The sequence below is a fragment of the Oryzias latipes genome, chromosome 8, assembly GCF_053564925.1.
Source record: "Oryzias latipes strain Hd-rR chromosome 8, Olatipes_Hd-rR_3.1".
NCBI lineage: Eukaryota > Metazoa > Chordata > Actinopteri > Beloniformes > Adrianichthyidae > Oryzias > Oryzias latipes.
The window spans coordinates 19209908-19224472 of record NC_136244.1 but is presented as its reverse complement, the minus strand read 5'-3'; the positions used below and the strand labels follow the sequence as shown (position 1 = coordinate 19224472).

The following is a 14565-nucleotide window of genomic DNA, read 5'->3' as shown; positions in this document are numbered from 1 at the left end:
CTCTTTGGGATTTCCGTAAATATGGGCAACAATACGATCTTAAAGAGGCAAACTTGATGCTCCTGCTTAGGAACAGGTTTAGCAGCATTCAAATAAAAAGCTGCAGGGAGTTGATGAGCAACAAAGTCAAACAGCAGCAGCAGCAGATCAGCAGTCAGCTGTTGTTGCAGGACCCTCAGTGTCTTTTCCATTAAAACAAGGTGGCTTGTATCAGAGATGGATCACTACACTCATCTAGTTATGCATTCACTGTCATAGATCCAACAACACGAGCCGCCACAACAAACAGCATCTGTTAGACACTGCCGCCCGCGCTCTGCGTCTCTTTTCATGGCTGTTGTAGTTTGTCAGACACGTGAGGAGCTCATTTGTTTCAACATTTTCAACTGGGAGATGAAACATCAGCGCACACATTAGTGAATATTTGTTTGAGGTCTATATCATTATTAGACTACATGTGTTAGAGAGAGGAAAAAAAAAAAGGTTGGCACTCTTTAAGAAGAAAGAACGGATTATCAGGAAGCAAAGCAGGATGCAAATGTTTCACTCAGTGAAGCGATGGAGATGGATATGGTCAGAATTTCCCTATGAATAATTCCTGCAGTGAACGATGACTTTGTGTCACAAACCGATGGCAGAATGAGCATTAATTTAAGTTGACAATTACACATGATCCTAATTAAACAAACTGATCATGATTCAAATTTAAATAAATAACCAAAGCACAAAAAAGAAGAAGCTCAAAACCATAATAACACAAAATTTTCCCATCAAAGCCTCCAGAAAAGCATTTAGAGTAAAACCAGATGCTGGCGTGAACTGAAGCAACCTTCGTTGGTCGCGCGGTCACAGTTTATCAACTGGTTTGAGCAAAAAAGAGGCAAAGGTCAACCATGCAAAGTTAACAAGCTTAGTCCCACACTGCAATACTGAATGGACTTTAAAAAAACAAACCTTGAAGTTAAATTGGATTCCTTTTACCCAAACAACTGCACCTTTCCAAGCTCTATAAAATAACTCTCATAAGTTTCTCTTTTCTTACAAAGCTAAAACCAAATCAACTAATTTCATCTCAAACTGAATACATTTTTGATCATTCATCAGACAGCATTCTTTTTCTGATGCAGCCTTAGCTGCTATCTATAGTGATTTGTACTGTTTGATAACAAGGCCAATGTCATATTTAATTGACTGGTTGGCTAGCATGTTGGTCATGTAACAAACATTACTGCAGATTTCCAATAGAGATAATCACAGACAACAGCTCCCAGAAAACTGAATTATGTTGATTAAAAAAACAGGCGGTTTGGTAAACAAGGTTGAATAAAACATTATCCATTTGGTTTTTAGATTTGACTGGAGAAATACAATAAGTTCCACAAAAAGGGACCTTTCACTGCATGTTTTAATGCTAAGAAACACAGAGAATAGGTTCAGAAACCCTAGTAAGCATTAGATAACTTAAGAGCTCAGATATAAATACAACTGCAAGATAAGAATGCCAGCAGGAAGTTCAGCCGAAAGGATTCCCAACATGGAATAAATACATCGGCAGAAGAAAACGTAAAACGTGACGGTTCCAAAGTCTTTCTGAGGCCAAATAACTTGTTTTTATACTGCCATGAGCTGTATTCTTACTTGGAAAATGTGCCTTTCTCCTCGGGATAAATAAAAAACATATGATAATCCACTTTTATTTTAGGAACAAAGCAGGTACTGTTTTGTTGCTCTGAAACCAAGCTGTAGTGAAAGCAGCTAACATTACAGCTTGCTCTCAGGTAATGAATCTCTAATGAAATAAACAGCTAGAACCACCTGAACCACATCAGCTGTGGTACAAGTGACAGCATGTTGGTCTACCTAAATTATCTTTTAACTCAAATAACCGTTTTTTTTGTTTTTGTTTGTGGTGACTTATCAAACAAAAAATTTAATAAAATTCTTGAAATATTATTCATGCCAGTGCAGGGCATTTTATTTCATGTCTATTTCCAAAAAATACATATTGTTGGATTGGACTTTAGATGCCTTTTTTTTTTAATATAACGCACAACTGAACAAAATATTGATAACTTCAAAAAGACCTACAATTTTCAGAAGGGAGAACTGCCCATATGAGGCAGTCCGCACCTAAACGTCTCATCTCTGCATGAATTCAGAGGCTGATCTGCCACAAATGGCCTGCATTGCGTCTTGCCCCACAGCAGCCATAAATTGCATTTGAGGCCCACTGTGCATGTAATAACACGGTTAACAAGGAATATTATTCAATTATGGGATTTCAGAAGCAAACATGACAGCACAGGGGAGCAGTATAAATATCCACGGGGCACATATATCTCCAAATTGGAGGAACCAACCACACTAAACTTGTTTATAGCCTAAATGAGAAAGGGGATTCTATCAATTGGCAATTTTTAAACAACAAAAAAAGGAGCTCAAATTAAAATCAGCAACTGTGACGGAAGTTTTGCTTCAAAGAAGACAAATTTACATTTTAATATTGTTTTGAGAAATAACATTTATGCTGACAACCAGTTGTTTTTATGACTGGGAGGGTGAGTAATTATGTCAACACGATCTTTGTATTATATTACAATTGCATGTTCATTTGGGTGAATATCTGCGTTTAGGCAACAGACACAAAATAATTGGACTCAGCATGTAAACCCAGTTTAATTCCAACAAAATCTCCTGTCTCCTTGGATCACCCTTAAATTAATGTCAGTCAACAATAGCCCAAAAACTAAATTATGTTTGCTCTGTATTCAAAACATATGACCTACAAGTCCTGGTATTAAAAAGAGATAATAGGGGGATTAATCCCCTCCTTTCAAAGAGAAGTGGGTCTGCTGCATGTTATTGTCTAAGGGAAACAAAAAAAAAGAAAAAGAAAATTGCAAGCCAATTACTTCAGGCTTCACAGAATATGAAGTTTTACATTCCATGGTGCTTATGTTTCCATGGGAACGTATGGTTATTGTTACTGGTTTCTGATACTGTATAGTCTGTGCATTCCCACAATCCCCATCGCATTTTTCCACGACAACACAGATATGTTAACACAAACACATCAGCAGATTATCATTAGATATTCACACAAGCTTAGCATTTCAAGTCAATCATGAACTGAGTTGAGCACACTAGAACTTCTACAATAACCTGCAAAGACAGTAAAAAAACTCACATTTTGGCCTCATTAATTGAATTGACCTTGAAGAGCTCAGGACCTGGTGACTCAGACCGTCTCGGTTCTGTTGTTCTGCTGAGCTTCTGAGAAGAGGCGAGATGAAGTCATCTTGAATTTGCATGAAGCCATCAGCGAGGCCATTGGCTTGATTAAAGCATAAACTAAGGGTTTTCTGGCAATGTTTCCACTCCTTGGCGTGTTGCTTCGGCCACTGGGTGTGGCTGCAGTGCTAAACCAAGTACACAGACCTGAAGAAGTCCTAAACCAAAGATCTGCTCAGGATTGGGAAACACCTGCATCCTATGGGTTCAAGTTAAATCCCCTCTTTAAACATTGCTGAACAAGTCCATTTAGTCTCATCCTCCTCCATATTGTTTTGAATGAATGAACACAAGGTTACTTTTATGTGCAGTCATGTAAAAGTAATAGTTTGTGAGACCTTGGTGTTCCAAAACAAAGAAGAATTTGACCACTTCAGGGTCAAAGCGGAGGCAGACCAAACCATGATAATGCCCCTTAAACCTCACACAACAATGAGTTTTTCCATTGGTTTCTTTAGAGTTTATTTAGTTTGACAGGTGCTGAATGATTGTTAAGTAATCACACTTAAAACATGAGACAAGGTGATATGAAATGAAAATAGGTTACATGTCTTTCACCACAGGAGAAGAAGAAGCAGCTTTTCTAGGGGGCATTGATTAAATCCCATCTATTTCGTGGTTTGCTGGTTTAAACACCAACCAGAAGTGTCACTTCAGACCTCCTGGCTAGTAACGAGGCAAAAATGAGTTAGCTTGATAAGGGAGGCCTACAAGAGGAGGCCCGCTTGTCTCTCAAACACACAGCCCGAGAACAACTGACATGTGTCACAGGGAAAAGTGCCTACTGTGCATGCGCACTGCCTTCTTTGTGCTTTAAAAAATGCTGAACTGTACACTGCAGCTTTCCTCGTTAGCGTTCTTCGCTATCGGGATATAAACAAACTGTTAGCCCTAAAATATAGTCTCCAAAACACACATTAGGGACTTGAAACAGATCCTACCTGCACTGCCGTACGACTTCGCCAGCAGCCATCCAACACTTGCGCATATTTTTGCTTTAGTGCAGTCATATAAATCCAATGGCTTTATGTCTGGAACCACAAAAGTCTTCCTCATGGTGGGAGAGTCCACCATGGCGAGCCGGTAAGTGAAGCGCTACCCGCAGAAAAATCGACGCGCGACCGTATTTAAAAAAAAAATATTCAAGCTGGAGTTCTTGTTGTAGATGATCCCACACGACGAAGCGAGGGCTGGAAAAATACGGATGTGGTACCGCGTTTTCCCAAGTAAATATCCGCCCCGTCCTGATTCCAAGCCAAAAAAAAAAAACCTTCTCTGGTGTGTGGTTTTCAAAGCGAACTACCTATTTCATTCTGTCGCTGTACTAATAAAGCCCTTACCCGCTGGACTTAGAAGATAATTTGGACTATTCTTCTTGTTTTTGACCTTAGTCCGCATTGCCGTGTTGTCAGTTCACCGAACAGTCCCATTCTGCCCAGTGGATGACTGACGACCAGGTGCTCCACACTGACACCGCTCTAACAGCCCGCCAGCCAATAGGAATTGCGCACGAGCTCTGAGGGCGGGATCTCTGTCCCTGAAGATGGCAGGTAGAGATGAGGATGTCTTTACTACAGGTGCATCGAAGAGACAGGTAAATGCCTGAGGGGACACTTAGTAGTGAACGACAATAAATGTTTTAAAGTGAAGTCTTTTCAAACTACAAATACCTTCAAAACCCCGTATTTTTATATATCTATATATATATTTATTTATATACAGATTTGTACAAATACCTATTTTAAAGAGGTTCATCACATTTTGCTGAAAGGTGTGGAGTTCCCTAAATTTACCACTCAAGTAAATCTGGAAGAGGATTTTATTTTAATCTGTTAAAAAAACTGAATCCCTTAGTACTTTTTAGTAACTTTTGAGACAGATGGGCAGCGTAAATCCTCTAAAAACACCAGTTTTGTAATACTACATACAATAAACTGATACTTTAATGACAAAATAAACGTAATTTATAAAGTAAACCATATCTTTTATCTTTTCTATTGTATCTTTATATACTTGCATATACTTGAATTAAATGGGCTCCAGTTTTTAAAAAAAACTGCATTGTATTTCTTAAAAAATGCCTCAGAATAGTGCAGAAGGGAAATAATTTCAGCCAAAACCCTTCAGTGTCCACAAATGACTCCTCTATGGTTGTGATTATGCTAAGAAATTCTGAGAGTATAAATTAGGATACATAGCAAACCTTTGACTAAAACTGTAACAGCTAAACAAAGTCTTCCTATTGCATGTTAAGTATTTTATAATTAGTTTCATCAAAGTGATTTGTGAATACAAAACTGCTGTTTGAGTCTGGAGACAGTGACTATTAGTAATAGAAACAAATGGTTTTAGGAAATACATGGCTTGTTTAACTAACCAGTTTATGCGTCTTCCTCATAGGTTTAACACTTGTACATTTTAAAGATACCAGCTAAACAAAGTACCTTTCTTTTTTTTCTGTTACGGCAAATTTGACATAAGAGAGCATGGTCACGTTTATTTTAAAGAACTTTCAATAAAGCAAACAAAACACTTGTTTTCATGTAAGCACATAGCAACAGTTCAGAAGAGAAACAAAAAGCTCTTTTGTCTTTTAAACTAGCATTTAAGAAAGAGTGACACCTTGTGGCCAAAGTAGTAATTGTTCACTACAAAATCTAAAGAGACAATGCTCCATTCTATTTTTATAATGAAATCACTTGAAGGTACAACTTAACATGTATTCAAAGTTTAAAATTATTATAATCCCAGATTATATGAAATATCAAAAGTCTTTCTGAAAAGGTGCAGAGTTCTTTCAGTCTTCTTTCAGTCCTCCAAAGACAGCTGTGGGGATGCTCTTCTGCTCCAGCTGCACCTCTGCAAAGTCCCAAAACATTTTTAATGCCTTTTCATTACCAAAGACTAGTAGTCAAACATGTCAAAAGATCAACAAAAAACAGTTCCACTTAGTCTGGCACATACCATCAGGTCCTCGGTCGTCATCATCTTCATCCTCATCATCGATGTTGATCTCATCAGGATTGGCTTGTTTAGAAAGTTCAGCCAACTCACTACGAGATGTATCACTCCTATATGGAAAACAATGAAAACAGCTTTTTTTCAAAACCAGCACATTTTTCAGAACAACATTCTCTTTTTTGGTGAAAAGGCAGTCAAGAGACCTGACAAAGAGAATCTTCTCCTTAGGTTTGGGTTTGTCCAGCTCTGCCTCGGCTGCAAGCTGCTGGGCTTTCTGCTCCAGCATCTTCATATCATCGATGCCCATCTGGCCTGGAGCAAGGTCTGACACTGATGATAGAAAATAAAAAATGAAAAGATAAGACATTTATTACATGAACAATTGTTTTTATGAGTACTAAAATGTATCATCTCTTTTAAGCAGGCCTACATTCATTCCTCAAAAAAAATAATCAAAAAATGTATTGGCAACACTGCACAGAGGAGCTGGATGCCGTCTTTAGCCTGGAAATCCTAACTTCTTTAACGCTGTGGTACTTCAACACATTACACGCTACCAAAAGGTTGAGTAATACTTCTCCAAAGCTAGAATGATTACACCAAAATAAGCAATGAAATGTTATCACAAGTTAAAGACTGAAAAGCATCACTAACATAAGTTGAAACTCTGTTCTCTCACCAGTGCCTGTGGAGCTTGTAGTGGCTTTCAGCATCTGTGAGGACATAAAGTTGACCTGGGTGTTGTAGGTAGCTTGGACACTGCGCTTGATCCTCAACATCTCTCTGATGGTGTCTTCATTTCCATGGCGTATCTCAAATTCTTTCCAAGTCTGCCAGAAGTTTGCTGTCAACTGAAATTGAAGAGAATAAAAGCATTAAGAAGACTTAGATTAAACCCCACTTGTTCCTTTAAAAGGGACAAAAAGAAGTCATGGAGGTGGTTTCTCTTACCCTGGGGTCACAGATCTGAGAACAATAGGAGTAGATCGCTCTGGCCCGATCAATCTCCCCAAGTTTACTCTCCATATCAGCAAATCGCAGACACATGTCTCTGGCGTGCTCATCAGGAAGGACCTGGACAAACGAGAGATGGAAACTTGCAGATATGAGACATTTAAAGATCTGACATTGTTGTTCTGTTTGGGTGCAGACAAATGAATATTTGATCCAACTTCACCACAAATTCTAATAAGAAAACTACCGGTAATAATTGAGCTTTAAATGTTCTGTCATATTCTAGAAAGGGGTCTAAATAGAACACATTTCAAAATCATTTGCATAAATAACTCACTGAATATTAGAAACATCAAATATAACATGAGCTGAGAAACAAAAAACATGATTTTAAGTGTCTCGAAATTTCAGATCATGCATTCATTTTCAATATTAAAGAAAACTGCATTTGTTACAGAAATTATTTTTATCTATTTGCTTTTGTCTGAATTGAGAAAAGACATCAACTGAACAGCTTTAGTGTGGCTTTCAGACCTCGATTGCTTTCTGATATATGGCTCTGGTGTATGTCACTCCATATATTTCAGCTGCTCGCTTGATGTAGATGTTGAACATATGATGTCTCTCCTCGGGTTCCACTGCCTGTGTTGCTCTTTCATAGACAGCCATGGCGTGACGAGCCAATCCATACTCCTCCTCCAGTTTAGCATACAGCAGATAGATGGCTACAAGTGGGGAAAGAGCAAGAAGAGGTCAGAGCACAATACATAAAATTAAAAATATATACTTTAAATTTACAATGAATGCATATGTATATATATTTTAATTTACTTTTGGCAAACTTGGCAGGGCAGCCATCCAAAGCTTGTTCAAATAAATCTCTGGCTCGTTCCAGCTTCTTGCCACCATAACGGTCAATAAACTTGGTGAGGTAGGTGTTCCAGATGTCATACACATTTGGCCACTTAAAAAGTGCGATTCCTCGCTCGTATGCCTGAAAAGCATTAAAAGAAATGTTTCAGAAAACCGCAAACACCTGTATTTCTTCCCAGGTATAGAAAATTATCAAAGGGATACAAAACAAGAACTGGTACAATTTACCAGCCAACCAGAATGAACAATATCTATTTGCAGACTCTTACTTTGAAGCTTTCCTCAAAGTAATTGTGCTCTTCCAGGAACATGGCATAGTTGATGATGATTTGCGGAGTGGCGATGCGGAGATCAATAATGCGATCATATACTGCTTTTGTAGACTGTGGGAGGGATTGTAAAAAAAGCCAAAGAGGAGTTAGACAGCCAGATCTAGGTACACACTTAGCAATTAAACTGTACTAGACACTTTTGGATTTTAGAATATATTTTTCTCAAAACATACAATGAACAAACCTGGAAGGTGCCGAGACTTTCCTCCAGGTCTGCCAGCATAGACCAAACCTTCAGGGACTTATAGACTCGGTTTTGGACCGGCTCAGATGAATCAAAATACTCTGCCTTCTTTGATGGGATGGCTGTGGCTTTCTACAAATATTCAGACATTTTAAATGCAATAGAAAAAATAAAAAATCCGTGGGGCCACTAATGCATATTTTTGGAGTTAACTTTTTCCAAATTCTGTTCAAGACATAAAAAATGTGTAATTTGTGAGGAAACATTCCCCAATAACTAAATAAAAAAAAACAATATCTCTTTTGAGTAATAAATTCTAGTATTTAAAACTTTAAACTATTTAATTGACCAAACATCAAGAAAAGCTTTCCGTGATGACATTACTTGAAATAAACAAAAAAAAAAAAGGAACATGGGATGACCCCACCCTTACATAGATGTGTTCTCCCTACCATGACAAAGGTGGATAAAGGTGGAAAGATTTCATGAAATCCATGGACACCAGTGAAGATAACAAATCAATGAAAAAAAAAGCTTCAGCGCACTGTCTACGGGGTCTAGATGACCCAACTCCCAATGCTAAAGTGCCTAGGATAGCACAAGGGTTACCCAACTACAAAGCTGTGTCATGCAGTTCTCAACTCTGCCACTAGATGGTGCAAAACGTATGGTTATAACGTGCTTGTAGCAACACCGTTCATTGTCATTGATGCTCTGTTTCATAGCAGTGAAAATTTTTTTGCAAGAGTATAATTCACTTGTATCTATTGTTCAGATTCGGGCTGCACGATGTGAGGAAAACACATGACATGCAATATTAGTGATCAATATTGTGATGACGATATAACTTGCGGTACATGAACAAATAGCAAAACAACCAAAATTATCATTTCATTTTCACTGCAACTGTTTAATTTAAATCAGAGTAAACATAACTTAAATTATACCCCAAATGACCCTTGTCTACATAGAAGGCGAACATCTAACATAAAATAGCTCCATCTGATTCAGGGGTCGGGAACCTTTTTGGCCAAGAGAGCCATAAATGCCACATATTTTGAAATTTAATTTCGAAAGAGCCATACAATAATGTAGTGTCCTTTCCCCACACTGAGGCACGGAGACTTAACCTCTTTTAAAGTTCTTTATTCCGATTACTGCAGACCGCAACAAACGCCCTTCAATTAATTCAGCAACTCCTGAATCTCTCCCACCGAGACGAGAGCGCTTCTCCCAACTTTATATTCCCCTGCTCCCGCTGCAGCCCTCCCATTTCCCTTATTCGGCCCATAGCTGAACCCCATTGGTCCAAACTACCTAACAACAGGCTGAGCGACAGAACTGAGAGCCAATCAGATCTCTGCTTGACGCGTTCAATGAACTCCAGAACTTTTAACGCGGCCCAACAGCCATCCAACTCAGTCCGCGACAATTTGTTTAAAACTAAATATACAAATGAATGTGTGCATTTGATTTAATTTTAACATTTTTAAAGTAAAATAAGTCTGTGGATTCTTTTTAATAACATTGTTATTCTGTTGCTAATAAATGATGAGTATTTCTCGTGGTAGTTTTGCTGATGGTCTAGTCTGGTTGATACGTGGTGAGTTTCTGCTTCGTTCAGGCGTTGAGACTTTAAACGTCATCGTAGGTCTGAATGTTCTATAGATGTGAGACAGACTGCTCACATGCAGACGGGGAGTCAAACACACACTCACACGCTGCAGTGAGTGACGGGAAGCGGGTTTTACGTTTTTACAATCCCTGCGCGATTCACCTGCTGCCTGTCCCCACAACACCTCAGCCCCACCCTCTGCTTTCTCCCTCACACATCCCGTCCCCGCATCTGCGCGCTCTTTCTCAGAGACGGGAGCGCGCAGTTTTAGGCACGTCAATTCACAGGTTTCCAGCTGGTACAAACTCTGTGAAATAATAGATAATAGTAACTGATAGCGCTGGCGCAGATTTGTCTCTCTAAGCACCGCTACTACTGCGCGCCTCTGACATCGCATCGCGCCCGAGAAGGACTGGTCTAATGAAAAAAAAAAACTATAATTAAAGATTTGTCTGCGAGCCACATGTGACCATCAAAAGAGCCATATATGGCTCGCGAGCCATAGGTTCCCGACCCCTGATCTGATTGGTCAAAAACCTGAAGGCGTCCATCTGATTGGTCAAATGGATAAATAGATCTATTTGATTTGTTAAATACTTCACGATGTCATAAGATCGTTTTAGCACATTTAAGGTAACCATTTATTGCAATTTTCGCCACCATTTGCAATATGCGTATTAAACAGCTTGATATTCCGATAATGGTAAATTTGCGTTTTCTTGTGCAGGCCTAGTTCAGAGACACTAACGTTTTTTTTTTCATAAATAAGGAACTTGAGAGATTATGCAAACTAAACGTTAAACAAGCATGTTTCTTGTGATACGAGTGTCTTACCCTCAGTATGCGGAGTGCCTGATCATAGTTTTCGTGACGAAGTTCCATCTCGCCGTATTCACACCAAACTGCAGCAAGGTCATCCACCTGCTTGAAGTTCACTTTGGTAGCCTTCTCAAAAATTGTTCTTGCCTAAAATTAGTAAGCACACAGTACAGCAGAGATAAGTGCAAACTCTATCCACCATGAAGTTTGAAATCTGTTTCAAGTAAAACCCATTTGATTCTTACAGTAAATGTTTTACAAAAGAAAATATAATTTGGTAATCCCTGTGTGCTGAAGACAGAGTAATCTGCAGTGCATCAATGTCACTGCATCAATATCACCAAGCATTAGCAGATTTTAAAACCTTAGTTTATGTATAATCTTTGTACATAATGTTCATTAAAACCAACATTTGAGACCCAGTTAGCAGATAACCTAAAGAAAGTTTAAAACTGCTTTCAAACTGACTGGAGAAGAAAGAACTCTCAGTGACTTACATCATCCAGCTGCTCATTCTCCTCATAGAATTTGGCAAAACACACCCAGAGCGAGTGTGGCTTTCCAGTGGCTTTCATTGGATCCACAGTTTGCACAGCCTCTGTAAAAGTGTTAATAATCTAGAAAGAAAGTAAACGAAAGAAAACACAAAAAATTTGTATTTGTATTGTATTAAATAATAGGGAGTTTCATCTGAGGCTTTTTTTTCCCCACTATACACATCTCAAAAGATTCCACATCAACCAAGACTAATTGCTAAAGATGGCAATTAGTAATGTATGTTTACTATTTGCCCACATTGTAGATATGTGATGAAAAGCACCAATAAAAAGTTAAACTATTATGGCATGAAATTGGCTAGAGGAGTACAGGAGCCCAAAATTCACCTGCCGTGGAGTCCCCTCATACAGTTTTACTCTCTTGTGCCACTCGTGGACATTATGGGGGTTCTGCCTTAGGAGCACACTGTTGAGCAAAAGTGGTCGACGAGCTATGAGTTGCTCAAAGCGAGCCAGTCTAAGCTCCAGGTCTACGTCATCTATGGATGGAAAGATAAGAAAGAAGGTAAATCTTAATTGGGTGAATGCAAGTACTGTTGAAAACATGAAATAATAACGACAAACCCTCTTCATCCTGCCCCATCTCAGAATTGGTCTCCATCTTAGCAGCAATCATGCTCTCCTCAAACTGAGCATAACTATCAAAAACCTGTGTAAAGTCTCTTACAGTGACCACTGTAAGGATGGCTTCCTCATACACATCTCGAGCCTTAAAAACAAAAAAAAATAAAAAGGATGTTACATTAACATCTTCCAGTGAATTTTGCATGAAATATTGGAGCTATTAGGAGAAACAAACTTTCTCAAAGTGGCCACTCCTGATGTAATAGTCAGCCAAAGAGCACCAAAGTTTCCCCAGCTGGTCTGTGAAGCGAGTGAGACCTCCTCGGATGATAGCTCCCACATTTAGGGAGGTCACCTTATCAGGATTCTGGGAGATCAGGTCGCAGAGCTCGTGCCACAGCTGAACAAAACATAAAAAGAAAGGTTTAAATAACATGTTCATATTCAAATTGAATGATTGCCCGATAAGTCAATATATCTAAAGCTTACCTGATAGTTGGATTTGCCCTCTTTGGACACAAAGTTCTCATCATTGACGATTGCAGCTAGCCGTACAGCTGCTTCGTCCAAGCGACCAACAGTTCGCAAATACCCTATGTATTCTTCCGCATTCTCTGGAGACAGCTAATCGTAAAAAAAAAAAAAGAAAACCCATTTTGAATTATTTAAGGAACTGTTAGTGTGCATTTCTAGTTTTGAAAAACTTTACATGAAAATCAAATCAAACTTTATTTAAAAAAAAAGTGCTTCTTATGCCTTGCACAACTCAAAGCGCTTTACATTAAAAAAAAAAAAAAAAAACATACACAATATTACAATAAAAACCCAACCCACCCTTCCCACTCCCCTCTGTTAACACATAACACACGACCCCACACAATGAAAACTTATTAATGCAACTTCTTAAAGAAACTTTACTGCATTTGTCTGAATCTAAGAAAATGTGTATTTTCTTTGTGAATTTCTTTCCAACCTTAAGGTATCTGCGGTATACTCGGACAGCCGTCTCAGGCACGGGAAGATTATGGACAAAGCGGAGATACAAGGGCCAGATTCGTGGATGTTGAGTTACAGGAAGGGCTCTGAGAGCGCGGTCGAAAGTCCGCCGACTTCTTGTGATTTTACACTGCAACACGAGGAACTGGCAGTAATCGAGCCATATTCTAGGCATCTATATTCAGGAAAAAAAGGATAGATTATTAACCTTTGAAAGCAATCATTTCATCTTTTTTATTATTAATTTAGCATGTATGGACCATTACCTTGTGCATGAACACCAGAGCCCTCTCATGACAATTGTTGGCTTCCTCATAGGCTGGTTCAGTGATGCATTTCCCTTTAACCTGTTTCCGCCTCTCTCTCAGGTAATTATACCACAACTTATAGCTGAAAACAGAGAAAAAGTTAAGGCTTAAACCTTAAACAAGATCCGCTTTGTATATTTTCAGTTTTAGATTAAAGTAAAATAACCTATTTGTTTAAGAAATGTCGCTTTTAAATTTTAAAAGCTATTCAACTTTTTTCATTTAAGAAACATATCACTAAAACTCCTAACAAGTCAGGACAAACACAAGAATATAACTGGTACTGAATATAATCAAATCCCTTTACATGCCCTAGTTAAAATTACTTTTACTTTGGCCATTCTAAACGTATTTTTTCAAGTCTAATGTTTTAAATAAAAAGCTATTCTTAATAATATAGATGATGATGGAAAGCAGTTACCTTCCAGGTAGTTCCTTCAAAGCCCGCTCATATATCATGTTAAGGTTAGTTTTAAGTCCATTTTGTTTGAATTCAATGTAACGCATCCAACACTTAACAGAGTACGGATTCCTGATGATCTCCTCTTCGTAAGGCAGGTCATCATCTTCCTGATAAAAGAAACACAGAAAACATAGTGGACTCTTTTTAAAATGTGTTTTTATTTTATTTATTTGGAATTATTAACCATTCTCTTTAGAGCTTAAACTAACACGAACAACTGGTTTTCGTTTAACTACGACCTTTGATATTAAAAACATCTATATAAAAATTTGAAAACCACAAAATTACAAGGGCATGGATGGTTAAAACCCTGCAAATAGAGTTAACCTAAACACTGTAGCAGTTAGCATAAATCTCGAAAAGCAACGCCGAGACGCAGTGTGGTTAGCTACACGGAAAGTTAGAGTTGGCCAGAAAACACTCTTAAAAACAAAAAGATAAAATGATATACACCATAGAGTAACTTACAAAAATAACATCAGCTTTTCCGTTTAATGATGGCATTTCTACCAAGAATAAATGGCTTTTCTGGATATTTGTGATGCTAACTTTGGTAGGCTAGCTAGAAGACGCGGTGCGTGCGTTAGCTTGCGTAACTTCCTGTTCCTGGTCAATGAGTGCGCAGGCGCAAGAAAAGACTACATGTCT

At 38.4% G+C, this 14565-nt stretch overlaps 2 protein-coding genes and 1 long non-coding RNA gene across 12 annotated transcripts in view; 1 reads left to right on the top strand and 2 right to left on the bottom strand.

Moving 5' to 3' along the window:
* camsap3 (calmodulin regulated spectrin-associated protein family, member 3) overlaps window positions 1–4757 on the bottom strand; it is a 20607-nt gene extending 15850 nt beyond the window's left edge. For 6 of the 10 annotated variants that reach the window (XM_020705221.3, XM_020705223.3, XM_020705224.3 and 3 more), the window contains exon 1: window positions 4233–4367. In XM_020705221.3, coding sequence (XP_020560880.1) covers window positions 4233–4365 — 133 coding nt within the window. In that variant the 5' untranslated portion in view covers window positions 4366–4367. Of the gene's footprint in view, window positions 1–3187; window positions 3314–4232; window positions 4368–4631 lie in introns of those variants that run through there. The other 4 variants (XM_078951669.1, XM_078951670.1, XM_078951671.1 and 1 more) reach the window with 2 other exon arrangements.
* On the top strand, window positions 4235–5879 carry LOC110015471 (uncharacterized). Its single transcript, XR_002290672.3, has 3 exons — window positions 4235–4374; window positions 4457–4569; window positions 4683–5879. It is a non-coding gene; the product is annotated as an uncharacterized LOC110015471 (long non-coding RNA).
* xab2 (XPA binding protein 2) lies at window positions 5769–14565 on the bottom strand. Its single transcript, XM_004071358.5, has 19 exons — window positions 14386–14565; window positions 13876–14024; window positions 13413–13536; window positions 13124–13321; window positions 12640–12774; window positions 12386–12550; window positions 12151–12295; window positions 11914–12065; window positions 11527–11646; window positions 11045–11176; window positions 8596–8727; window positions 8349–8462; window positions 8038–8200; window positions 7741–7931; window positions 7204–7326; window positions 6932–7103; window positions 6456–6582; window positions 6256–6362; window positions 5769–6150 (listed from the first exon to the last, which is right to left on the bottom strand). Exons 1-19 carry the CDS (start codon window positions 14419–14421, stop codon window positions 6089–6091), a joined length of 2547 nt encoding a protein of 848 aa, XP_004071406.1. The 5' UTR covers window positions 14422–14565; the 3' UTR covers window positions 5769–6088.

What these genes read in the sequence shown, in the direction of transcription:
- xab2 (XM_004071358.5), bottom strand. Translation starts at nt 14,421, where the DNA reads ATGCCATCATTAAACGGAAAAGCTGATGTTATTTTT. An exon ending in CTCTGGTGTTCATGCACAAG is followed by an intron (nt 13,322 to 13,412) that starts GTAATGGTCCAT and finishes TCCTGAATATAG; the next exon opens with ATGCCTAGAATATGGCTCGA. An exon ending in ATGAGGGGACTCCACGGCAG is followed by an intron (nt 11,647 to 11,913) that starts GTGAATTTTGGG and finishes CTTTCTTTCTAG; the next exon opens with ATTATTAACACTTTTACAGA.